Source organism: Ciconia boyciana, chromosome 26, assembly GCF_034638445.1.
Source record: "Ciconia boyciana chromosome 26, ASM3463844v1, whole genome shotgun sequence".
NCBI lineage: Eukaryota > Metazoa > Chordata > Aves > Ciconiiformes > Ciconiidae > Ciconia > Ciconia boyciana.
The window spans coordinates 2,753,324-2,775,655 of NC_132959.1; the positions used below are offsets into that span (position 1 = coordinate 2,753,324).

The following is a 22,332-nucleotide window of genomic DNA, read 5'->3' on the forward strand; positions in this document are numbered from 1 at the left end:
CATCCTCAGCGTCCACCTGAATAGCAGCTTTGTCATCCCAGCAGAGCGAGGAGGGTGGCCACTCCTGTGGCAGCGGGGCCAGGGCTCCTCAGGCTGGTTTTGAAGACGTGGAGAGCTTTGGGGGGGGGGGGGAAGGATAAAATATCAAAATCCTCCAATCCGCCCACTTTCAGCACTGCCTACACGAAAGCTAAAGGGGGCTGTGCCAAAGCCATCACCCCCAAACCCCCACAGGGGCCAGGGCCGCTGTGCCAGCCACAGAAGATGCCCAAGCCCTTTGTTTTTTATACCGAAGTTTATTAGTTTTTAACCTTTAATATATTTAACCTTTTTCTTTTTTTAAAAAACAAAAACAACAAAACACGTTTTGGTCTGACGTTGGTTAATGGTCCTTTTCCCCCACCCCTCCGCGCTGGGAGGTCTCACCGCATCCCGGGTGGATGCAGGAGACAGAGCCAAGCCCGGCTCCTTCTGTCTTCCAAATAAATAGAAAAAAACAAAACAAAAAAAAATCAGTTCCAAATTTGTCCTGTTACAGCTGGGGAGGGACCGGGAGAGGCCACGGAGAGGGAGAAACTCAAAACCCATTTACAGAAGAGAAATGAGGGGATTAAACTCCTCCATGAGACGCTAGTAGTGACTAAACCCCGCAGCTTCCTTCCCCCGAGTATTTCCATAGTGTCACCTCATCATTCAGCCACTGAAATTCACCCAGGACTTCCTCTGCTCCTCCCTCCCAGCTCTCCGAGGGCAGCGGAGCGGGGACTGCGCCGGCTTTTCCACCGCCTTCCCTCGCTCGGTGCCCGCAGCGAAGCCGGGCACGGGTCGGGGAAGGGGCTTTTTCCCGGTGTTTGAAGAGGCAGCTGCAGGACGCGCTCCCCTCCGGCGAGGGGATGGTCGGGAAAAGAGGGAGTAACGCCGGGCTGGAGCCCAGCGAGGGGCTGGAGCCCAGCTCTCCGGCCACAGCCGATCCGAGGGGGCTGCGGGGAGGGGAAGGAGCAATCGAGGGATGCTGGCGGGAGCCATCCTCGCTCTGCCTGTCCCGGGGCACCGCGGTGGCTTAAGGCAGCAGGTGAAAGGCAGAAAGGGCACCGACAGTGAGCGTGAGGTGGAGAAGCAGCGACCGCTGCCGACCCCAGAGCCACGGCCCCTCTCCGGAGGAGCCGACGGAGGGGGCTGGGGGCTGAGACGGGCTCTCCGGGGTCCCGGTTTGCGCTGCTGGACCAGGGAGGGGAGAGGATGGAGGGGACGGGGACCTTGGCGCTACGCGAGGGTGGCATCGGTGGGATTTAACATCTCACAGGTTTGGCCTCCGGCGAGGCCCCCGGCCGCCCCCGCCAGTGCAGAGACGGGGCGAGGGCGCTCAGTCGGTTTTGCGGTGGTTGTTGTTGAGGACGGGGTGGCCGTTGGAGAGGGGCCCGTTCTTCGCCGCTTCCTCCTCCTCCTCCGAGTTGTCCGTCTCTTCACGGTCGCTCCTCTCATCCTCCACCACCTGGGGAGGGGAAAGGGAAAAGTGGGGGGCTCGGTCAGCGGCACCCTGTTTTCCTGCCGTGCCTCAGTTCCCCCCATCACAACCACCGCGGTCTCCTCTCCGCCCCAATCCCTCCCCACCAAGGGCTCTCCAGGACTCGGGAAGCCAAGCGCAGTCCGGCTTCATTTTGGGGTCTCCGAGCCTCCTTCAGTTTGGGGTCTCCCCTGCAAACCCCCCGCCTCCACCTTGCTCCCAGGGCAGACCCGCACCCCCCATCCACCCCGAGCCGCATCGGCCAGCTCTGGATAGGGCCCCTTCGCCCCGCAGCAGCGTCTCCCTGCGGGACTGGGAGCCCCAAGCCGCCCCCAGGCCCCCTCTTGCCTTTCCAGTTATGAACTTCTGGGCCATGCGGATGATGAGGTAGGCCCAGAAGATGTGCAGCGACTGCAGCACCACCATCATGAAGTTGAAGAAGTAGTAGCCGAAGAAGGCAGGGTAGAGTTCCAGCGGATAAACCACCGTGCAGTGCATGATCCTGCCGGGAGAAGCAGCTCTGTGACAGGCAGGGACCGGCATCCCACCCCCAGTGGGTCTCCCCGCCACGTGCCTCGGTTTCCCCACCCAGTTCACCAGCGACCGGCGCTCACCAAAAGGGCAGGATGACCAGGCGGGTGATGATGAAGACGGCAGCGAAGACGATGAAGATGTTGTTGCAGGTGTTTCTCCAGCCGGCGTAATTGAACATCTTGGCGGACTGCGGGGGCAGAGAGGGGTGAGTCAGGGAGGGGACGTGGGTCGTGGCCACGGCCGTGGCGGCGTGGAGGGAGATGTACCTCCAGCAGATAGTCCGAGGAGTCGTGCAGGGCCATGATGAGCGTCCCTGCACGGATGTAGTTGGCGAACCAGGAGAAGCTGATGAGGATGATGGTGGCGACGTGGTGGATGATTTGCTCTTTGAAGTCCTGCACCCAGGGAAGGGGGAGCCGGGGGTTACAGCAGCCTGGCTCCGACCCCCAGCACCCCGCCACCCCTCTCGTCTCCAACATCCCCTCTGTGGCCCCAGATCCTCCCAGCCCGCTGGTCCCCAATGCCCACCACGAGGGTGAAGAAAACCCTGCCAAGATGTCCCCATGCCTGCCCCCCGTCCCCAGAGAGCCCCACCGTGACAGCCCACCTTGCGCTTGACGTCGGAGGCGATGCTGAAGAGCAGGGACCAGTAGAAGGAGAGCTCGATCATGTAGTACCAGTACTGGGAGGGCAGCATGCTCTGAAAGCCAAGAGACAGGTTGGGGGGGGATCCTCCATGTGCCCCAGCGGGGTTCGATCCCTTTCCATGGGCAGCAGCCAGACCCACGGGTGTCCTGGGGACCCTTCTGCCCCCCACGGCATGCAAACCCCTTCTCCGTGCATCAGCCAAACCCCCACGGGTGCCAGAGACACTGTGCAACCCCGGAGAGACCCTCCCGCACCCCGGGGGCTCCGCTTCCCGTCTCCCATCGCCCAGGCAGCTCCTGGGGGCAGGAAGGGCCCTGGGATGGCGATGGGACGGGGTGGGGGGCTCACCTGGATGGGGTATCCCTTCCACACCTCCCGGAGGTCGTAGAACCAGGGTTTCTGCGGGACGCGGAGGGGAGAGAGAGACAGAGAGGTGTTAGAGGGGGCGGAGGGGGCCGACGGGGCCGGGCACGCGCGGGGGGGCCAATACTTACATCCACTATGACAGCCATGCCAGCAATGAAAGCAATAAGGTAAAACGTGAATCGCCAACTGGAAAAAGGAAGCAGACGGTCCTCAGACGGGCACCGGGGCGAGGGAGGGAGACGGACGGACCCACCGGCCCCACATTCCGCCCTCCCAGGGCAGCCCCGGGCCAAGCGGGTGCCCCCACAGCCCCATCCACCGCAGGGACGTGGCCCGCAGGGTGACGGTGATGCCGGGCGCGGGGTCTCACCTGGCCTCCCTGAACTTCTTCAGCAGGCTGGGCCGGTCTTGGTTGCGGCGGCGGCGAAACCAGCGCTCCACCTGCCGCACCGTGCAGCCGCTCTTCTTTGAGAGCATCTCCACGTCGGCCTGGGGGACGGCAGGGATGTCGCCGCCGCGCCGCAAGGCACCGGCTCTGCCGCTCGCCCTCCCCCAGCCACGTCGAGCCCCTTTTGGGGACCCCCCTCCCCTCCCCTCACCTGCTTGGGGTGTTTGCTGGTGGCAGCGTAAAACTTCTCCAGCACGGCATTGGGGGTGGCTTTTAACCTGATCTTCTCCTTGACGTTCAGTAGCCCGGCCAGTGGGGTGGCCACGTACCTGGGAAAGGAACAGCGGGGCATAAAACGTCCCCATTTCTGCGTCACCTGGCTGACGTGGCCCCATCAAAGCCACCCAGGGACTCACAGCCACTCGGTGCCTCAGTTTCCCCATCCTGCTACTGCTTCTCCAAGGTGGGTTTTACCACGGGGGAATCCCGCAGGTCCCTCCGTCGCCCCAGGGTTGGGGGACCGGAACCCACGAAGCGGCAGGGCCGTATCCACCCCGGCAAAGGGTGCCTCCCCCTTCTCCCGCCGTCCCAACAAAGCCCCGTCTGTTCCCGGCCTCGGCTTGCCATTGTTTGCCCAACAAATCACTCCTTAAACGCCGGGGCCTGCGGCCGACCGTGCCGCGATAAGGGCAGCGGAGGATGCACAAAGCCGGGTTTGTGCGGGGCCGGCGGGGGCAGGTCCCCGGCCCTAAATGTGGGCTGGGGGGGTAACTGCACCCCAGTAGCAGGAGCCCTGGGGTGCCGCAGCCACCCCAAGCCGGGCTGAGGTCAGGGCGAGACGTCCAGGGGCTCATCGCAGCGTCTCCGCAGCCCCCGGGGCACAGGGATCAGGGTTCCCCCCCACCCCAGGGAAGGGACTCACGTCTCAAAGAGGTGCCGGACGACGAGGAAGAGGAAGGCCAAGGGGAGGGTGATGTAGAGATCGGAGGCTTTGGCGTAGACTCGCCCATCCCGGTCCTCCAGGTCGGCCCAGGTGACGTTTGCCGGGAGCCAGAGCTGTTCCCACCAAAAATAGCTGTACAAGGTCTGAAACATGCTGGGGGGGAAGGAGGAGAGAGGAGAGGTGAGGGGGCCCCTCGCACCCCTGGGCAGCGGGGAGGCCCCGCACGGAGGCGGGTGGTGGGACCCCGCTCCCTGCTGGTCACATCTCCCTCCGGCCGGTGCCACCGGCAGGGTCCCTGATGCCCCGGCTGGACCCGGCACCCCAAGCCCCACCTCGGCTCCCGGCGAGCCACCGGCCAAGCCACGTGCCGGGGAGGGTCGGCGGGCCGGTGAAACCCGCCTCGTGCCGCACGGAGCGGCCGGGCGCTCGGCTCCGGCAGAGAGGGACTTTGCTCCCTGCAGCGGAGAGCTCAGCGGGTGATGATTAACTGAGGCCGCTCTCGCTTCCAGCCAGCGGGACAGATCCTTGGCACCGGCCGGAGGGAGGAACTGGGTTCCCGGTCTCCGGGACTTCCCACGCCGGCATCGCACGGCACGGCAAACCCCGGGACCGTGGCAGGATGAAGAGGAGGGGGGAAGCCCCCCCGCGCCGTTTCTCTCCCGAGCGCCGTGTTCGCGTGCCGGGGTTGATCCCGGGCACGAAGCCCAACGCCGGGGCGGGGGGGAAACCGAGGCACGGAGCCCACCGCCACCCCTCGGCCAGGCAGCCGGACCCAGGCGGCCGCACGGCGCAGGATTAGGGATTTGCCAGCGGCACAATGAGCACCTTTGTGCCTTAAAAAGGCACCGTGCGGCTCCCCACCGGCACGGGGAGGGAGAGGACGCCCAGCGCCGTCACCGGTCACCGCGTGGGGAAGCCACCCCTGCCATGGGGTCGGTGCATCCCGGCTCTTCCTTCCCCTCCGCACCGGCACCTCGGCCGTCGGACACGAGCCGGTTTCCCCCCGCGGGGAGGCGAGCCCAGGCTCCGCGGGGCCGGGCCAGGGGTCGGGGGGGTCCTGGTCCCCGGGAGCAAATCCCGGGCGCGGAGCAGGGATTTAGGCGAGGGACGGAGCCGGCTTCGCGCCGGGGCGGGGGAAGAGGAACCGCCGGGGCCGGTTTCACGGTGGAAGCGTGCCCCGATTCCCGCTTAACCGGGCCGGGCCGACCGTGCCGCACACGGGACGCGGGCAGGTAACGGGCAGGGCAGGCAGGGCAGGCAGCCGGTGCGTGGGAGGACGCGGGGTGAGGCCCGGGTCAGGGCTGGCGGCATCTTCTCCCCCAGGAAAACGGGGACGCCGGGGCCCAGCTGATGTCCCAGGGATGGCGAGAAGCCAGAACCGGGGGCCGCCGAGCTGGGGGGAGGGGGGGCGGTACCGTCAGCCGGGCCCCCCCCCGAGGTGATTTTAGGAGCGATCCTGCTGGAAAGTGAGAAAATCCTGAAATGTTTCGTTGACGGAGGAAAAACCGCGGCCGGGAGCATCGCTCGGCACCGAATCCCAGCCGGGACCCTGCACCGGGGGCTCCGGGGCGGGGGGAGGGGGGTGTCCCCGGTTGGGGGTACCGGGTCAGCGCCGGCTGGAGAGACCCGGGGCGGGACGGAGCCCGCCCGGGGGGCCACACCCCAGCCCCGGCGGGGACGGAGGCCGGGCCCGGGGCCTCGCAGCGGGCCGGGGGGCACCGCCTCCCTCCGGCCCCGGCCCGGCCCGAGGAGCCGGGCGGGGGGGGGGGCATTGAGGCGTGGGGCCGCCCGCGGGCGGCGGCCGGGAAGCACCGGGGGGGCCCCGCCGGGCTGCGGGGCGAACCCTCCCCCCCGCCGCAAGGCCTCCCGCGGGGCCCTGCCCCGCCCGCCCCCCACCGGGCCCGGGCCCACCACAACGGGCCGGCCCGGAGGGCTGAGGCGGGGGAAACGGAACCGGGAACCAGCCCGCGGCCCGGCCCAAGCCCCCGCCGCCACCGCCGCCGCCGCCGCCGCCGCCGCCCCGGCCCGGCCCGACCCTCCCGGAGCGGGGCCGGGCCCGGCGCAGCCCGGAGGCCCCGGTCCCCCCCTTCCCCCCCCCGCTCCACTCACGCGCCGCCGCCGCCCGGAGCCGCCGCCGCCGCCGCCTCGCGCTGCCGCTCGCCCCCCCCGCGCGCCCCGCGCCAGGCAGCGGGCGGGAGTGACGTCACCGCCAACGCCGAGGGCCCGGAGGGGAGGGGGGCCGCCGAGGGGCGGAGGGGGGCGGGGCGGGGCGCCAGGCCTGAGCAATCGATCGCCGGGCCGGGGATCGGCGGGGGCGGAGGGAGGGGCGCTCTATACCCCCGCTCTATACCCCCCTCTATACCCCCGCTATACCCCCGCTCTATACCCCGCTCTATGCCCCCTCTATACCCCGCTCTATACCCCCTCTATACCCCCGCTCTATACCCCCGGTCTATACCCCCTCTATACCCCCGCTCTATACCCCGCTCTATACCCCGCTCTATACCCCGCTCTATACCCCCACTCTATACCCCGCTATATGCCCCCTCTATACCCCGCTCTATACCCCGCTCTATACCCCGCTCTATACCCTGCTCTATACCCTGCTCTATACCCCCTCTATACCCCGCTCTATACCCTGCTCTATGCCCCCTCTATACCCCCGCTCTATACCCTGCTCTATACCCTGCTCTATACCCCGCTCTATACCCCCTCTATACCCCGCTCTATACCCTACTCTATACCCCCGCTCTATACCCCGCTCTATACCCCGCTCTATACCCCGCTCTATACCCCCTCTATACCCCGCTCTATACCCCCGCTCTATACCCCCACTATATGCCCCCTCTATACCCCCGCTCTATACCCCGCCCATACCCCGCTCTATACCCCGCTCTATACCCTGCTCTATACCCCCTCTATACCCCCTCTATAACCCGCTCTATACCCCCTCTATACCCTGCTCTATACCCCCCTCTATACCCCCGCTCTATACCCTGCTCTATACCCTGCTCTATGCCCCGCTCTATACCCCCGCTCTATACCCCCTCTATACCCCCTCTATAACCCGCTCTATACCCCGCTCTATACCCTGCTCTATACCCCGCTCTATACCCCCACTATATGCCCCCTCTATACCCCGCTCTATACCCCCGCTCTATACCCCCTCTATACCCTGCTCTATACCCCCTCTATACCCCCGCTCTATACCCCGGTCTATACCCCCCTCTATACCCCCGCTCTATACCCTGCTCTATACCCCTCTATACCCCCTCTATACCCCCTCTATACCCCCGCTCTATACCCTGCTCTATACCCCACTCTATATCCTGCTCTCTACCCCGCTCTATACCCCCGCTCTATGCCCCGCTCTATACCCTGCTCTATGCCCCCTATAGACGCCCCCTGCTCACCTCTATACAGCGCTTGCACCCCCTCTACGCCCCCGATACAGGCCCCGGTGCACGCCCTTTGCTCATCCCTATACGCCCCCTCCATGCCCCACTATACCATGTGCGCGCCCTGCGCTCATCCCTAAACACCCTCCGCGCCCCCTATAGACACGCCCATGCGCACCCTACGCTCAGCCCTGCGCACTCCCCATTCGCCCCTATACACCCCCATACGCACCTCGGTACCTCCCCTGTGCGCCCCCATGCCCCCCGCACCCCCTTTGCCTGCCCTCTGTGCCCCTATAGGCACTCCTGTGCGTACCCTATGCTCACCCCTACACACCCCTATGCGCTCTATACGCACCCCCTATAGACCCCACTCACCCCTATACCCCCCCCACGCTGGCGGCCGCCCCGGTGAGGGGCGCCCCCTGCCGGCCGCGCCGCGCCACTGCGCCCCATGGGGGGGCCGCGAACCCGCGTGTCTGTGGGGTGCGGAGGGTCCCGTCACCCCAAACCCCCCAAACCCGCGTGTCCGTGGGGTGCGGCGGGGCCCCTCACCCCAAACCCCCCAAACCCGCGTGTCTGTGGGGTGCGGAGGGTCCCATCACCCCAAACCCCCCAAACCCATGTATCCATGGGGGGTGGAGGGTCCCGTCACCCCAAGCTGCTCCGAGCCCCCCCAAACCCGCGTGTCCGTGGGGTGCGGAGGCCCCCACTGGTGTCAGACGGCCGGACACGTGCATGGGGACAAGTCCTTTATTTGCCAAGGGCTAAGGCCGCGTTTCAGACGCGGGGGTGTGCGTGTGTCCCCCCAGACGCGTGTCCCCCCGCGCCTCGGAGCAGGGACCTCGGAGCGGGACCCCCTGTGTTAAGGCCACTGGAAAGATTTGGGTGGTCCCGGCAGTGGGCAGGACGGGACACCCCCTCCCCTGCGTGTCCCCCCATCCCGTCCCCAGGGACCCCCACGGCATCTCCCCGGAGGACGGACGAGAACGGGGAGTCGGGGGGGGCTCCGGGGGTGTGGGGACCCCGCCACACGCCTCGGCATGGCTGGGAGCCGGGGGGGCCACAGCGAGGGGTGGGGCAGGGAACCCACGGGTGCCCCCCATGGGGGGCGGGACACGGGGTGCTATAGGAGGGTGCAGTCCAAGTCCGGCTTCTGCCGCTGCCTCCGCTCTCCGGCTGGCCGGCCGGCCGGCTGCGCACGGCCCTGCGGGCACAAGAAGGGGGCTGGGGAGCGGGAGGACCCGCAGAGACCCCCCCATCACCCCAGGGGGACACCGCCACCCCCCCCCGGGACCGGCCAGTGGGGCAGAGCAGGGGGGTGAGGGGGTGAGAAGCACCCGCACCCCACGCTGCAGTCCCAGGAGGGTGCACCCGGTTACCTGCACTGGGACCTGCTGCCGCTGCTGCTGCTGCTGCTGCTGCTGCTGCTGCTGATGATGATGATGATGATACTCTTCCTGCTGCAGCTGGCGAGCGAGCTCCAGGTCACTGAGCGCGGAGGGGTCCTGTCCCTGCTGCTGCTGCAGGGACAGGGCGATCATGTAATCCTGGGGGGCGGGGGGGTAGAAGAAGTGAGGGGGTGCTCAGCACAGCGGACCCAAACCCCGCAGAACCCCCGGAGCTGGGAGGGGACTCCGGTGTCCCCTGCTGCCACCGGTTGTCCCCTACCTGGTCCACTTGTCTCTGCTGGAGGTGGTGGTCTGGGGGGGCCGCGGCGGCCCCCTCCTTGCCCGGAGCGTGGCTGAGATGAAAATCGGTGTCGCAGAAGCAGCTGTCTCCGTCCACGTTGTGGAGGCTCTCCCAGACCACCCTCTCCTCCTGCAGGAAGCCCTGGTCCGTCACCAGCAGGTAGAGGTGGCCCTGGGGAGAGGGGACGGTCAGCCCTGGCCAGCGCTGGGGGGGGGCTGCCGGCTCGCAGGAGGCCGGGGCAGGGGCCGGAGCCGCACCTTGTGCTTTATCATGGTGCTGAAGTGGTTGTTGCGGAAGAAGACGCTGAGCTCGCCCTCCCTGACGGCGGCCGTGAGCTCGCACAGCCCGTGGTAGGTCAACTGGGAGGCCGTGGACTCCAGGAACTGCTCCGCCACCAGCCCTGGGGCGAGAGCGGGGTGGGAGCGGGGCCAGGGTGCTGAGCACCCCCCGGGACCCCGGGGAGCGGGTGGCTGGGCGGCGGGGGGCCGTTACCTTCGCTCACCAGGCTGGAGTCGCTGGCCTGTTTGCAGGTGATGATCTTCTCCACCAGTTGGTTGTAGCTCAGCTTGCCCACGGCTTGCACCACCTCCGGGCTCTGCAGGGAGGGGAAGGGACGGGGTGGGTGAGCACCGGGTCTGCAGGGACCTGCCCTCCTGCCCGCGGCAGCCCAGGGCGGGGGTAGAACGGTTCAGTTAGAACCTTCCGCAACCCGCTGGACCACCGCTCCATCATGGGGACGTCCAAGAAGCTGAGCTGGTGGCTTCCACCCGTGGGGAAGGACGCATGATGGAAGGGTTTGGGTTGGAGGGGACCTTCAAAGCTCATCCAGACCCCCTCTTTGCCAGGGGCAGGGACATCTTCCACTAGATCAGGTTGCTCAAAGCCCCATCCGTAGCTTCACAGAAGGGTTTGGGTTGGAAGGGACCTTCAATGATCATCCAGTCCGACCTCCTGCCATGGGCAGGGTCATCTTCCACGGGACCAGGTTGCTCAATGTCCCGTCCAACCTGACCTTGAGCACTTCCAACGATGGGGCATCCACAGCTTCTCTGGGCAACCTGTTCCAACGTCTCACCAGCCCTCCGATCATTCCCTTGCGTCCCTGGACCCACGCAAGCCACCGGCCAGGCGGCAGGACAGCCGTGGGGCCAGCTCACCTGGGGGTCCACCAGCCAGCCGTGGTAGAGCGGGACATTGAGGAGGTCGAAGACGATGCACTCGGGCGTGTACTCGAAGTCCGAGACGCCTGTGAAGCGCACGTTGACATCCAGCCCCGTCGAGAGCTTGGGGAGGACCGTCATGGTGTCGTTGATGTTCTGGGGGGGGAAGAAGCAAGGGGGGCTTGGCTGGGAAGCACGACAGGCACCCCGAGTCTTGCAGCCCAAGGCCACCGGTGCTCCCCAAGATGGGGGGGGGGAGGAATCAATTTTTGGGCTGGGTGACACACGGCCTCGCTCCTCACCTGCTGGAAGTTGAGCTGCAGCCCCTCCGATGGCTCCCGGGGTTGGGTGGACAAGATGCAATCCCCTGCAAGGCAGCGCGGTCAGCCCCCGGCGAGGCGGTTAACCGTGGCACACCGCCGTCCCGGCAGCGGGGCAGGGGGTGAGGGGGTCCCCGGGGAGCTCACCCAAATGCGCCATCAGCTCCTCGGACGTGATCACCTCCTTCTGCGGGGGCAGCTTCACCTGGAAGCACCGAGAGGCTGGGGACCGGCCCCCGGCCCCTTCCCCTCGCGACCCGGGAGGAGCCGAGCCCGATCCCGCATCGCCAGACCCCCCCAAGCCCCCCCCGCACCCCACTTGCCTTCCACTGCAAGAAGAGGATGTTCATGATGGCCAGGAGCGGGCAGGGCCCGTTCTCGCTCTGCATGATGACGGGCGTCCGCTCGCCTTTCCAGGTGATCCACTTCACGCAATAAAAATCCGCCTCCGCTTCCCGACTGGGGGTCCGCGCTCGGGGGGGCTCAGCCGGTAACCCCACCGCCCCGGCACCCGGGCTGGGCACGGGGGCACCCGGCAGGGTCTCCCCACCTTCCGCGGGCTGCTTCTCCTGAGCATCTTCCCTTGGGTGCTCATCGCCCGGGCATCTTCCCTCGGGTGCTCTTCCCACGCCGGGGCCGGAAGGCACGTCCACCTCCCCACCGTGCGGCACGGCGGCTTGCCCGTCCGGTGCCGGGCTCTCCCGGCCGCCAGCCGGCATTTCTTCCCCACCGACGGCCTCCTCCGGAGGCTGGTGGGTGCCATCGCCGCTGGAAGGGGCCGGGATCGTCCCTTCCTGCTCGGGCGGCTGCTCCATCGGAGTAGGCGGCAGCGGGACCCTCACCGTGGCGTCCTGCCTCGAGCGGGTCCGGATCAGGCCCCTGGGAACGCTCCGGGTCCCTCCAGGAACAGCCACATCCCAAACCTCTCCCTTAGAAGGTAAAACTTGGGTATTTCAAGAAAAAATACATTTATTAGTCCAATGTGTTTCCCAGGTATGGCTTGCTTAGCTTAGATTTTTTCTCCCCCATCCCTTCACATTCATTTAAATAATGAAAAATAAAACGGTGGCTGCTCACGCCTCTAAATCGCCGTTAAAAAAATTAACGCCATGGATGCGTGCGGATTTTATCTGCCTCCCGTTTGCAAGGAAAGAGGGAAAACCCCAAACCAACCTGGGAGGAATCGAGGGGCTCGATGGAGCCAAAGCGGCTTGGAGGAATGGTCGGGGCCCTGCGCTTCCGCCGGGGTTTTCCTGCAAACTCAGCCCAGCGAAGATGCTCCTGCGGAGAGATTTGGGAAATTCGGCTTTGAAATAGTCAAGAGATTTGGGACACTTAGCTTTGAAATATTCCAGAGATTTGGGGAATTTGGCTTTGAATTATTGAAGAGATTTGGAAAATTTGGCTTTGGAATATTCAATGGATTTGGGAAATTTGGCTTTGAAATATTCAACAGATTTGGGAAATTTGGCTTTGAAATATTGAAGAGATTTGGGAAATTCGGCTTTGAAATATACAAGAGGTTTGGTAAATCTGGCTTTGGAATATTCAATGGATTTGGGAAATTTGGCTTTGGAATATTCAATGGATTTGGGAAATTCATCTTTGAAATATTGAAGAGATTTGGGAAATTTGGCTTTGAAATATTGAAGAGATTTGGGAAATTTGGCTTTGGAATATTCAATGGATCTGGGAAATTTGGCTTTGCAACACTCGGTGCAGGCAGGAGCACGGTGGCTTTGGCTTCCACCCGGTTTTCCGCCTGTCCCTCCCGGCCCCCGCGGCGGCACGGCCGCCCACGCCGGCTCACCGGGAGATCTTGGCCCCCGACCCTGCTCCCGCCGGCGCGGGCTGCGGACCCTCTCGCAGCCCCCGTCCTGCCACGGGAGCCGGGGACGCGCGGAGAGGGATGGAGGCGACGGCGGTGATGAATGGTGATGGAAACGCCCGGGGGGTGGAAATTGGGGGGAAAAAGGGGGTTTTGGGGGGAGAAAGCCAAGGGGGCCGGTGCCCTGCGAGCCGCTGCCGCCTGCTGTGGGGCTGGAGCAGAGGGGAGGGGGAAGAGAAAAGGCCGGGGACGGTGCCCGAAGGTCCCCCTCTCTTTATTTATTATTAATAATACATGTGTGTGCTTATTTATTTATTGAATGTCTTTATTGTTAATTCGAAAAAAATAAATAAATAGTGCAGCGGGAAATAGAGAAAGAAATGAGTAAATAAATATTCTGGAGAGATAAATAGATACCAGATAAATAAATAAAGGGTATTAGTGAATAAACAAATATTCTCGGTAGGTAGATAGATAAAGCAATATTCTTAATGAATAGGCCCGTGAATAAATAAATAAATGGATAAATAAATGAATAAATAGATACTCTTTATAAATAAATAGTGCGGAAATCAATATTCTTGATAGATAGGCAAGTAGCTATATAGGTAAATAACTCAGTAGTATTAGCAACTGGGCAAATAATGAGCAAATGTTCTTGATAGACAGACGGGTAAGTAGATAAATAAATATTCTTAATAACTAAATGACTAAATAAATATCTTTATAAATAAAGTAAAATGACATACATAACATAACATAACATAAAATGACACAAACCAAAATAAAATGACATAAAATAAAATGACATAAAATAAAATAACACAAAATAAAATGACATAAAATAACATAGCATAAAATAAAATAACATAAAATAACACAAAATAAAATAAAATTACATAAAATTACATAAAATAAAATAAAATAACATAAAATAAAATAAAAGAAAAGAAAAGAAAAGAAAAGAAAAGAAAAGAAAAGAAAAGAAAAGAAAAGAAAAGAAAAGAAAAGAAAAGAAAAGAAAAGAAAAGAAAAGAAAAGAAAAGAAAATAAGTGAAGTAAGAGAAACCGAAACAAGCAAGATGGAATATTCCTGAAAAAAGAGGAGGCGCGCGAAGCCGGCGCGTGGCTGCGGGGGAGCGGGTGCTACCTGCCCAACCGGTTGCCCACCCGCCCGGTGCCCAGCCCAACGGCAGCGGCCGCTCCCGCCACACCGGCCCCCAGCAGCCGGGTCGGCGGCCCGCGAGGCGCCGGAGCCGGAAAAACCGGCTGGGGGCGGCGGGCCCAGCCGCGGCCGGCGGGTGCCAGGGCGGGACAGGGCCGGCGAGGCCCCGGCTGCCGCCCTGCCTCAGTTTCCCCGCCCGGCACCGGGGACAGGCTGAGCCGCGGCCGCCGTGCCCGCGGCGGGGCCGGGGGTCGCCCCAGGGCCCCCCCGGCCCACGTCCGCTGCCCCCCGGCCGCCCCCCGCGCCGCCGCCGCTCCCACGGCCCCGGTGTCGCCCTCGCCCCGTGCCCGCCCCTCACCGCACCCCGGGACTGGGTCACCCCCGCAGCCCCAGCCCCGCTCTTACTTCACGGCCGTGCTGCTGCCGCCCTGCCCCGCTCCCGCCTTCTTTTCCTCCTTTTTCCTTCTTTTTGCTCCTTTTTCTTTCTTTTTTCCTTCTTGATGCCTCCTTTTTCCTTCTTCTTTCCTTTTTTCCTCCTTTTTCCTTCTTTATTCCTCCTTTTTCCTCCTTTTTCTTTCGTTTTTCTTTTTTATTCCTGCTTTTTCCTTTTCTCCTTTTTCCTCCTTTTTCCTTCCTTTTTCCTTTTTTGTTCCTCCTTTTCCCTTCTTTTTTCCTTCTTTTTCCTCCTTTTCCCTTCTTTTTCCGTCCTTTTTCCTTCTTTTTTCCTTCTTTTTTCTCCTTTTCCCTCCTCTTTCTTTTTGCCTTCTTTATTCCTCCTTTTCCCTTCTTTTTGCCCTCTTCATTCCTCCTTTTCCCGTCTTTTTGCCCTCTTCATTCCTCCTTTTCCCGTCTTTTCCCTCCGTTTCCCTCCCTTTCCCTCCTCTTCCCCTCTTTTCCCCGATTCCCCTTCCCCTCTCTCCGGCCGGGCAGAGGCCTGCTCTCCGCCGCCGAGCCCCGCGCTCCGCTCTCTGCCGGGAAGCCGGATTTACGCCCGGGCGCGGAGGAGGAGGACGGGCAGGAGGGGTGGGGAGACGGCAGCTGCCTGCGACGCCGCCCCGCCACCGGTTCCCTCCGGCACGCCGAGGCGTCGGGGCGAGCTGGCGGCTTCCCCGGGCGAGGCCTGGCCGCCAGCGGCACCGAAAATCACCGGTTTTCCGGTTTCCTCCCCATTTTGAGGCCTGGTGCTGGGCAGGAGGAGGGGGGCGGCGGGTGCCCCCCGATGTCACCCGCTGACGGGCCTACGGCTCGCGCAACGGCCACGAGCCGTGACGGGGCTGCCGGCCACCGGTCACCGGCTACTGGTCACCAGTAACGAGTCACCAGTTACCAGTCGGGGTGGGGAGACGCCATCCCGGGGTGTAATAAATTGGGGGCACGGCCCACCTGGGGGGCGGGGGTGTCAGGGGGTTTGGGGTGTCGGGGGTTTGGGGGTTAAGGGGTGTCGGGGGTTGGGGGTGTCAGGGGTTTGGGGTGCAAAGAGGGTTTGGGGTGTTGTTTGGGGCGTCAGGGGCTTGGGGAGTCGAGGGGGATTTGGGACGCCAGGAGAGTTTTAGGGTGTCAAGGGGCTCTGGGGAGGGGTTATCGGGGGCTAAGGGGTGTCGGGAGCGTTTCGGGGTGTTGGGGTGTCCGGGGGATCAGGGGCTGTCACCCCCCGCCCCCTTCCAGCAGCCCCGCCCCCTTCCCAGCAGCCCCCGCGGGAGGCCACGCCCCGAGGCCTGAGGAGGGGCGGGGGGGGGGGGGGCCGGGCCGTACCGGGTTGTACTGGGCCGTACTGGGCCGTACTGGGCCGGGCGGGGCCGGGCGGGTTGGAGCGCGGCTCGCCGCCGTTATGGAGCGGTTCGTGGAGGGGAACCGGGCCGCTCTGCAGGTAGCGGGGTCGGAGAGCGGGGTGCCCGGGGACTGGGGTGCGGGGGGAGATGGGTGCCCGGGGAGCAGGGTGCAGGGGGACCGGGTGCTCAGGGAGCTGGGGTGCAGGGGAGTTGGGTGCCCAGAGGACTGGGGTGCAGGGGTGCTCAGGGGAGCAGGGTGCAGGTAGGAGCTGGGTGCATGGGGACTGGGTGCCCTGGAAAGGAGGGTGCAGGGGGAGTGGGGTGCACGGGGAGCAGGGGGACCGGGTGCTCAGGGAGCTGGGGTGCAGGGGGAGATGGGTGCCCAGGGGACTGGGGTGCTCAGGGGAGATGGGTGCATGGGGACTGGGTGCCCTGGAAAGGAGGGTGCAGGGGGAGCTGGGTGCCCAGAGGAGCAGGGTGCATGGGGACTGGGTGCTCAGGGAACTGGGGTGCAGGGGGAGATGGGTGCCCAGGGGATTGGGGTGCAGGGGGAGCAGGGTGCCCAGGGACTGGGGTGCAGGGGGACTGGGGTCCATGGAGACTGGGTGCTCAGGGGCTTGGGGTGCGGAGGGCTTGGGGTGCCCAGGATAGCAGGGCACAGGGGGGAGCTGGGTGCTCAGGGGAGCAGGGTGCAGGGGGAGGTGGGTTCCCAGGGATTGGGGTGCAGGGGGAGCAGGATGCCCGGGGAGCAGGTTGCCCAGGGACAGGGGTGCAGGGGGGAGTGGGGTGCATGGGGACTGGGTGCCCGGGGAGCGGGGTGCCCAGGGGATTGATGTGCAGGGGGGAGCAGGGTGCAGGGGGCTTGGGGTGCAGGGGGCCTGGGGTGCCCAGGGGAATGAGGTGCTGGGGGAAGTGGGGTGCAATGGGAAGCAGGGTGCAGGGGGGCTGAGTGCCCAGGAAAGTGGGGTGCAGAGGGGCGAGCTGAGTGCTGGGGAGCAGGGTGCGGGGGAAACAGGGTGCGCAGAGGATCGAGGCCCCTGAGTGGGGTGCACCCGTCTCCCCTGGAGAGAGGGGCTGCTCGTGTGCCGCCCCTCGGCCCCACGACGGCCCAGGCTGGGGTGGCACGGCCGCGCTGGGGACACCCCAAGCCATTTCCACGGCCGGGGGCTCCCCAGCACCCCCCGCCCCACCCCTGCAGCCTCACCCCTGGTCTCGCAGCACATGGGTGCGGGTCCCCCAACCTGCTGTGGGGTTAATGCCGCAGGCGGCTCGTGGTTGTTTACTTCCTCGGCTTATACCGAATAAATGAGCAAATCTGGGTTATGGCATGAAATAATTGTCACCGAAAAAGGGCCTGGAGACAGGGCGGCTCCCTCGAGTGTGACAGGACGGGCGCCAGCAGCCGGGGACGGGGAATTTGCCGGGTGACATGTTTTTCTTGCTGCTGCAGGCAAGAAAAAAAAGGGGTGAAACGTGGTGTTTTGGGGGGCAGCCAGCCCCAAACTCACCACCTCTGGAAAAAACACTTTGGTCTGGGGTTACAATACTAAAGGCTCCCGGGGCTGCGACGGCATCCCCCGGGGTCGGAAGGTCCCCGTCCCCGCTGCCGCGGTCGCTCGTGGCCGAGCTGGGTTTTCCCGTTCTCCCCGGGGCCCCAACGCGCCCGGTTTTGCACACGTGCCCCAAAAACGTGAGGCTTTTGTGCCAGAAATGGATCCCGGCCAGGTCTCGTCCCAAGGGCGCCAGGCTGGTCGGCACTTCAGGGATGCCGGGAGCCCGTCCGCTGCTGGCGGCAGCTGGGAGATGGGTGCAGGCGGGTGGCATCTGTGGGTGGCACCTGTGACGAGTGGCTCCAGAGACACTGGCATGTCCCCTCGAGGGTGGCAAAGGGGAAGGGACCGGCCCGGGGGGGCTTTGGAGGATGGGGACGAGTCGCTGCCGCGCCTGATGCCTCCCGCCCCGGCAGGAGCACGTCCGGCGTCACCAGGAGATCCACGTGGTGATGGGCAACGAGGCCTGTGACCTGGACTCCACCGTCTCAGCTCTGGCCTTGGCTTATTTCCTGGCAAAGGTGAGGCTCGCCCGCTGGCTTGGGGACAAACGGTGGCTTGGGGGACGCCTCACCGGGTGTCACCCCCGCCCTGCCGCAGACCTCCCCGGCTCCCAAAGCCGCCTTCATCCCGGTGCTGAACATCCCTCGCGCCGACTTCGCCCTCCGGACGGAGACGACGTTCCTGCTGCGGGAGCAGGGCATCCCCGCCTCCTCCCTCATCTTTCGGGACGAGATTGACCTGGGCGCGCTGCACCGCGCCGGGCTGCTCTCCCTGACGCTGGTTGATCACCACGTCCTGCCTGGGTGAGCCAGAGGAGGGGACGTGGGGACAACCAGGGCCACCCACCCGAAGCCTCACGTTTTCCTTGCTTGATTTTGGCCCAGGGTGGGTAAAACCTTTCCCTTTCCGGGGTGTTTTTAGGGTAGGAGGAGAGGAACAAAGGGGGTTTCCAGGCTCTGCTGGGGGTGACGCATCGCGGCCGCAACCTGGGGCTGTGCTGGGGGTCTCACCCTCCCCGTCTCACCCGCCAGCGCCGATGCAGCCCTGGAAGAGGCCGTGGTGGAGGTCCTCGATCACCGGCCGTTGGAACGGGACCGAGCTCCCGGCTGCCAGGTGACAGCAGAGCCGGTGGGCTCCTGCGCCACGCTGGTGACGGAGCGGATTGCCCAAGGGCCCCCGGGCGTGCTGGACAGACCCACGGCCGCGCTGCTGCACGGTGAGGACGGGCGGCCCTCGCTGAGCCCTGTCCGAGGGGGACAGTGGCAACTGATGGCCCCCAGTTGTCCCCTCCAGGCACCATTCTCCTGGACTGCGTGAACCTGAGCCCGGCGGCTGGCAAGGTGACGCCCAGGGACGTGGCGTGCGTCTCCCTGCTCGAGGCGAGGTTCCCCGAGCTGCCAGCCCGCAACGCCATCTTCGAAGCCCTGCAAGCGGCCAAGTTCGACGTCTCAGGTCCGGCGGTGCCATCTGGGGTTTCGCTGGGAGCGGGTCCTGGAACAGACCCCTCTCCCTGGGGACAAGGACGTGTCCCTGGGGCTCACGCTCGTCCCCTCTCGCCTCCCAGGGCTGACGACAGAGCAGATGCTGCGGAAGGACCTCAAAGTCCTCTCCGGCGATGAGCTGCTCCTCGCCGTCAGTGCCATCTACGTGGATCTGGAGGTGAGGCTCGGCAGGGGGGAAACCGAGGCGGGGGTGGCACGATGGGGACAGCGGGGTGACACCGGTGTCCGTCCCCCTCCAGACCTTCCTGCGCCGGCCCGGCTTGCTGCAGGACCTGGATGCTTTCTGCCAAGCTCAGGGCTACGCGGGGCTGGTCGCCATGATGATCTCTTTTAACGAGCACAAGGAGCCCTCCCGGCAGCTCGCAGTCTACAGCCGGCGTGAGACCCTCCGGAGTGCAGTGAGTGGGGGGGCCGGGCACCCCAAACCCTCGGCACGGGGCTCTGGGGCAGTTCGCAGCTGCGGTGCTTGGCTTCACCCCGAAAGCCCCTGATTTTGGGGGTGCTGGGGGGGTCCCAGCCGCCGCACTCCCTCCCTTGCAGGTGTGCCAGGCGCTGGAGGAGGCGACGACGCCGTCCCTGCACCTCCAGCCCCTCCCGAGCCCCTGGTCCTGCGTGGGTGCCTACGCCCAGGGCAACGCTTTGGCGTCACGGAAGAAGGTCCTGCCTGTCCTGCGGGCAGCCCTGGGGGGGCCGGGCGCTGCCGGGGGGCCGGAGGAGGAGGTGGTCCTGCCGCCCACCCCGATGAACAGCCTGGTGGAGGAATGCCCGCTGGCACAGGCCGTGCCCCCCCTCTGCCCCCAGGATGTCCTGGAGCGGGTCAGCCGCATCGCCGCCGGGCAGCCCCCCGGCTCCCCAAAATAAGAGCGGGTGCCCAGTGGCTTTTGGGGGCCGTACGAGGAGGTGGGATCCCTGGGCAGGTCTCGGTGGGGTGCCCGGGCACGGGGGCGTTGCAGCCGCCTTCGTTAGAGCTCGGCTCCCTGCCGGAGAAGCGTCCTCGTTGCAATTTGCCCCCCGACGGGCTCCCATCGCCCTGATGGCCCCGCTGGGGTTTGGTCCCCCAGGGTGGGTTTTTGGGGACCCCCCAGGCAGCGGGGCCGGGGCAGCACTCGCACCCACGTAACGAAGGCACTGGAGGAGTTAACAAGTTCTTGCCCTTCTTCCTCCCTTGGGGGGGCTGTGGGGGGCCCTGGGTGGTGGGTCCGGACGCGCAGCCAGCCCGGGACTGGCACCCACACGCTCCGAGGATTAAATTTCCCTCTTTTCTTCCACTTTTGGCTCTCGACTTTTCTTCTGCGACAGATCTGCGCTGCCCTGCTCACCCCGGGGGTGCCCAGCATGGCCCCCACCCTCCCCACAGGCATCCGGGGGGGTTGCCCAGGCAAACCCCCTCTTTTCCTGGGGTACAGCCCCCCTGCCAGTACCCCCCCCCCGGGTCAGAGGAGCGTTTTGGGGGCCCATAGTGTGGATGGGGGGAGGCTCGGTGCGGCCGAACCCCCAAATCCAGCCCAGCCGGGAGGAAACCGGTTGTGCCACGATGAGCTGTGGCCTCTGCCGGCTGCGAATGCGGCCAAACCAGTTTGGATGAGCCACCAGTGCCGTCACCGGGTCACCGGAGCCCTTCACCGGTGGGGAGCCACAGGGTGAGAGAGGCTCGCCGGAGAGGTGAGCGGCCCCAGTGCCGGGGGTCTCTGAGGTCTCGTAGAGGGTTGAGCGGGGCTGCGATGGGGTCCCCAGGGAGCGTCCGAGCCAGCTCCTTGCGGCCGGGCGCACCCGTCTGCATCCGCTTTCGGTTTGGAAATGGGGCGGGAAAGGTGGGAAATGGGGGCAGTTTGGTGTGGAGCTGCTGGGGGATGCGAGAGCCCTGGGGGGCTGGTCCCCGAGCCGGGGCTGGCGTCTCTCTCTGCAGGTGACAAGGATGGCTGCGGTGACAGCCACCGGGGATGGCCTGGACCCGCACGAGGAGTGGCAGGACGAAGACTTCCCCCGGTAAGGGGGCGAGGGGAGCGGTACCCCCAAACCCACTCCACCCCCCAGGGTCCCGCTGACCCCCCGGCCCTGTCCCCGCCAGGCCCCTGCCAGAGGGGTGCCCGGGGGCCGGGGGTGCCCCGCGGCGCATGCGGAGGCGGCTGCCGGCGCTAGAGCGGACCGAGAGTGCCGAGCACTCGCCCGATGCCAGCATCGACCTCGACCTGGACGCGCTGGAGACGCCCTCGGGCAGCGACAGCTTCGAGTGGGACGGTGAGACCCGGCCGGGGTGGGGGAGCAGGGGACCCCCAGGTTCCTTCCCCCCGGTGCCGCGCTAACCGGCTGCCCGCAGAGGAGCTGCCGCACGCCTGGGGCTTCGCCGAGGGGGCTGGCAACCGGCGGGTGCTGGACGCGGAGGACAAGCGGCCGGAGGAGAGCGTGGACCTGAGCGCGGTGGAGCCGTACAGCAGGGTCCTCTCCCACGGGGGTAACGCGGGGACGGGTGCCCGGGGTGGGACTCCTGGGTCCCCTCCCTGAGCCCGCTGGGTCTGGGGGGGACAATAGGCACTGGCCGTGCCGCCCTCACTCCGGCCAGGGTACGACGGCGAGGGCTTCGGTGCCATCCTGCTCTTCACCGCCTGCCACCTCCCGGACAGCAGCATCCCCCGGTACAGCTACGTGATGGAGAACCTGCTCAGGTGGGAACCCCGGGGCGGGCCGGGACCCTTCCCACGCGCCCCGTGCCTCAGTTTCCCCAAGCTGACGGGCTGTGCCGTCCCCCCAGGTACATTGTGGGCACCCTGGAGAGGACGGTGTCCGACCGCTACGTCCTGGTGTGCCTGAGCGGGGCGGCAGCGCGGGGGCAGATCCCCTCCTTCGGCTGGATGAGACGGTGCTACCGGGCTATGGATCGGCGGTGAGCGTGCAAGGGCTCCCGGTGAGCGTGCCGGGGGGGGTGGCAGCGAGCGTGCCGGGCTGGCGGTGAGCCCAGGAGCATCCCGGTCCTTCCCAGGCTCCGGAAGAGCCTCCAGGCTGTGATCATCGTCCACCCCACCTGGTACATCAAGGCACTCGTGACGCTCTCCCGGCCCTTTCTCAGGTAGGCTTGCTCGCACCCGCACGTGCGAGGCCTCGCACGGGGACGTTCGCCACCTCCCCGGGGCTTCCCGTGCCAGCTCCTGGTGAACCAGCCCCGTCGTACGAGGGTGTGACAAGCCGGGGGGGGCCTCGGCCCCCTCGTCTCCCCCAGCCCCACCTTCAGCGGCAAGGTCCGCTTTGCCGCCAGCCTGCGGGAGCTCTCATGGCTCGTCCCCTTGGAGCCAGCGCACGTCCCCGAGCCCGTCCGGCGGTGAGTCCCCTCCACAGGGCTGGGGGCTGAGGGGGGGTCGTGGGGCGCCGGCCACGGATGCTTTTCTCTCCCCCGCAGGCTGGAGCCGAGCTGGGATGGCAGCCGGGATGTGACACGGTGACGGGGACGCACAGGGACAAGCGGTGGCATCAGGGACTCTCGGCGTGCCCAAAGTGGTCCCCGAGCACCCATGGGTGAATAAAGGACGTGGATGGGAGAGCGGTGCCCAGCGTGCGGGGGGGGTCTCGG

The 22,332-nt window shown here is 65.2% G+C and overlaps 4 protein-coding genes across 6 annotated transcripts; 2 read left to right on the plus strand and 2 right to left on the minus strand.

Annotated features, from left to right (window-relative positions):
* Positions 1 to 272: 272 nt before the first annotated feature.
* Positions 273 to 6,642, minus strand: CERS2 (ceramide synthase 2). Of its 2 annotated transcripts, none has more exons than XM_072846770.1 (11): positions 5,209 to 6,135; positions 4,363 to 4,536; positions 3,652 to 3,769; positions 3,423 to 3,541; positions 3,181 to 3,238; positions 3,035 to 3,085; positions 2,646 to 2,738; positions 2,305 to 2,433; positions 2,119 to 2,225; positions 1,853 to 2,006; positions 273 to 1,492 (listed from the first exon to the last, which is right to left on the minus strand). In XM_072846770.1, the coding sequence occupies exons 2-11, from the start codon at positions 4,533 to 4,535 to the stop codon at positions 1,364 to 1,366; spliced, it is 1,131 nt and encodes a 376-aa protein (XP_072702871.1). In that variant the 5' UTR covers position 4,536; positions 5,209 to 6,135; the 3' UTR covers positions 273 to 1,363. The 2 variants fall into 2 exon arrangements, with proteins under 2 accessions (XP_072702871.1, XP_072702870.1); XM_072846769.1 differs by lacking the exon at positions 5,209 to 6,135 and adding an exon at positions 6,493 to 6,642 and having other exon boundaries at positions 274 to 1,492.
* Positions 6,643 to 8,512: 1,870 nt separating this feature from the next.
* Positions 8,513 to 15,187, minus strand: MINDY1 (MINDY lysine 48 deubiquitinase 1). Its single transcript, XM_072846796.1, has 11 exons — positions 14,352 to 15,187; positions 12,127 to 12,234; positions 11,277 to 11,896; positions 11,101 to 11,158; positions 10,936 to 11,000; positions 10,631 to 10,789; positions 9,966 to 10,068; positions 9,731 to 9,873; positions 9,453 to 9,644; positions 9,164 to 9,331; positions 8,513 to 8,988 (listed from the first exon to the last, which is right to left on the minus strand). The coding sequence occupies exons 3-11, from the start codon at positions 11,766 to 11,768 to the stop codon at positions 8,908 to 8,910; spliced, it is 1,461 nt and encodes a 486-aa protein (XP_072702897.1). The 5' UTR covers positions 11,769 to 11,896; positions 12,127 to 12,234; positions 14,352 to 15,187; the 3' UTR covers positions 8,513 to 8,907.
* A 516-nt stretch (positions 15,188 to 15,703) lies between these two features.
* On the plus strand, positions 15,704 to 20,038 carry PRUNE1 (prune exopolyphosphatase 1). Its single transcript, XM_072846985.1, has 8 exons — positions 15,704 to 15,813; positions 17,682 to 17,786; positions 17,866 to 18,071; positions 18,300 to 18,484; positions 18,562 to 18,720; positions 18,833 to 18,927; positions 19,010 to 19,168; positions 19,311 to 20,038. Exons 1-8 carry the CDS (start codon positions 15,775 to 15,777, stop codon positions 19,629 to 19,631), a joined length of 1,269 nt encoding a protein of 422 aa, XP_072703086.1. The 5' UTR covers positions 15,704 to 15,774; the 3' UTR covers positions 19,632 to 20,038.
* A 136-nt stretch (positions 20,039 to 20,174) lies between these two features.
* On the plus strand, positions 20,175 to 22,299 carry BNIPL (BCL2 interacting protein like). 2 transcript variants are annotated; one of them, XM_072846986.1, is made up of 9 exons: positions 20,175 to 20,432; positions 20,677 to 20,756; positions 20,839 to 21,008; positions 21,088 to 21,222; positions 21,331 to 21,433; positions 21,520 to 21,651; positions 21,748 to 21,834; positions 21,985 to 22,083; positions 22,162 to 22,299. In XM_072846986.1, exons 2-9 carry the CDS (start codon positions 20,686 to 20,688, stop codon positions 22,202 to 22,204), a joined length of 840 nt encoding a protein of 279 aa, XP_072703087.1. In that variant the 5' UTR covers positions 20,175 to 20,432; positions 20,677 to 20,685; the 3' UTR covers positions 22,205 to 22,299. The 2 variants fall into 2 exon arrangements, with proteins under 2 accessions (XP_072703087.1, XP_072703088.1); XM_072846987.1 differs by lacking the exon at positions 21,985 to 22,083 and having other exon boundaries at positions 20,175 to 20,756; positions 22,162 to 22,290.
* Positions 22,300 to 22,332: the final 33 nt, after the last annotated feature.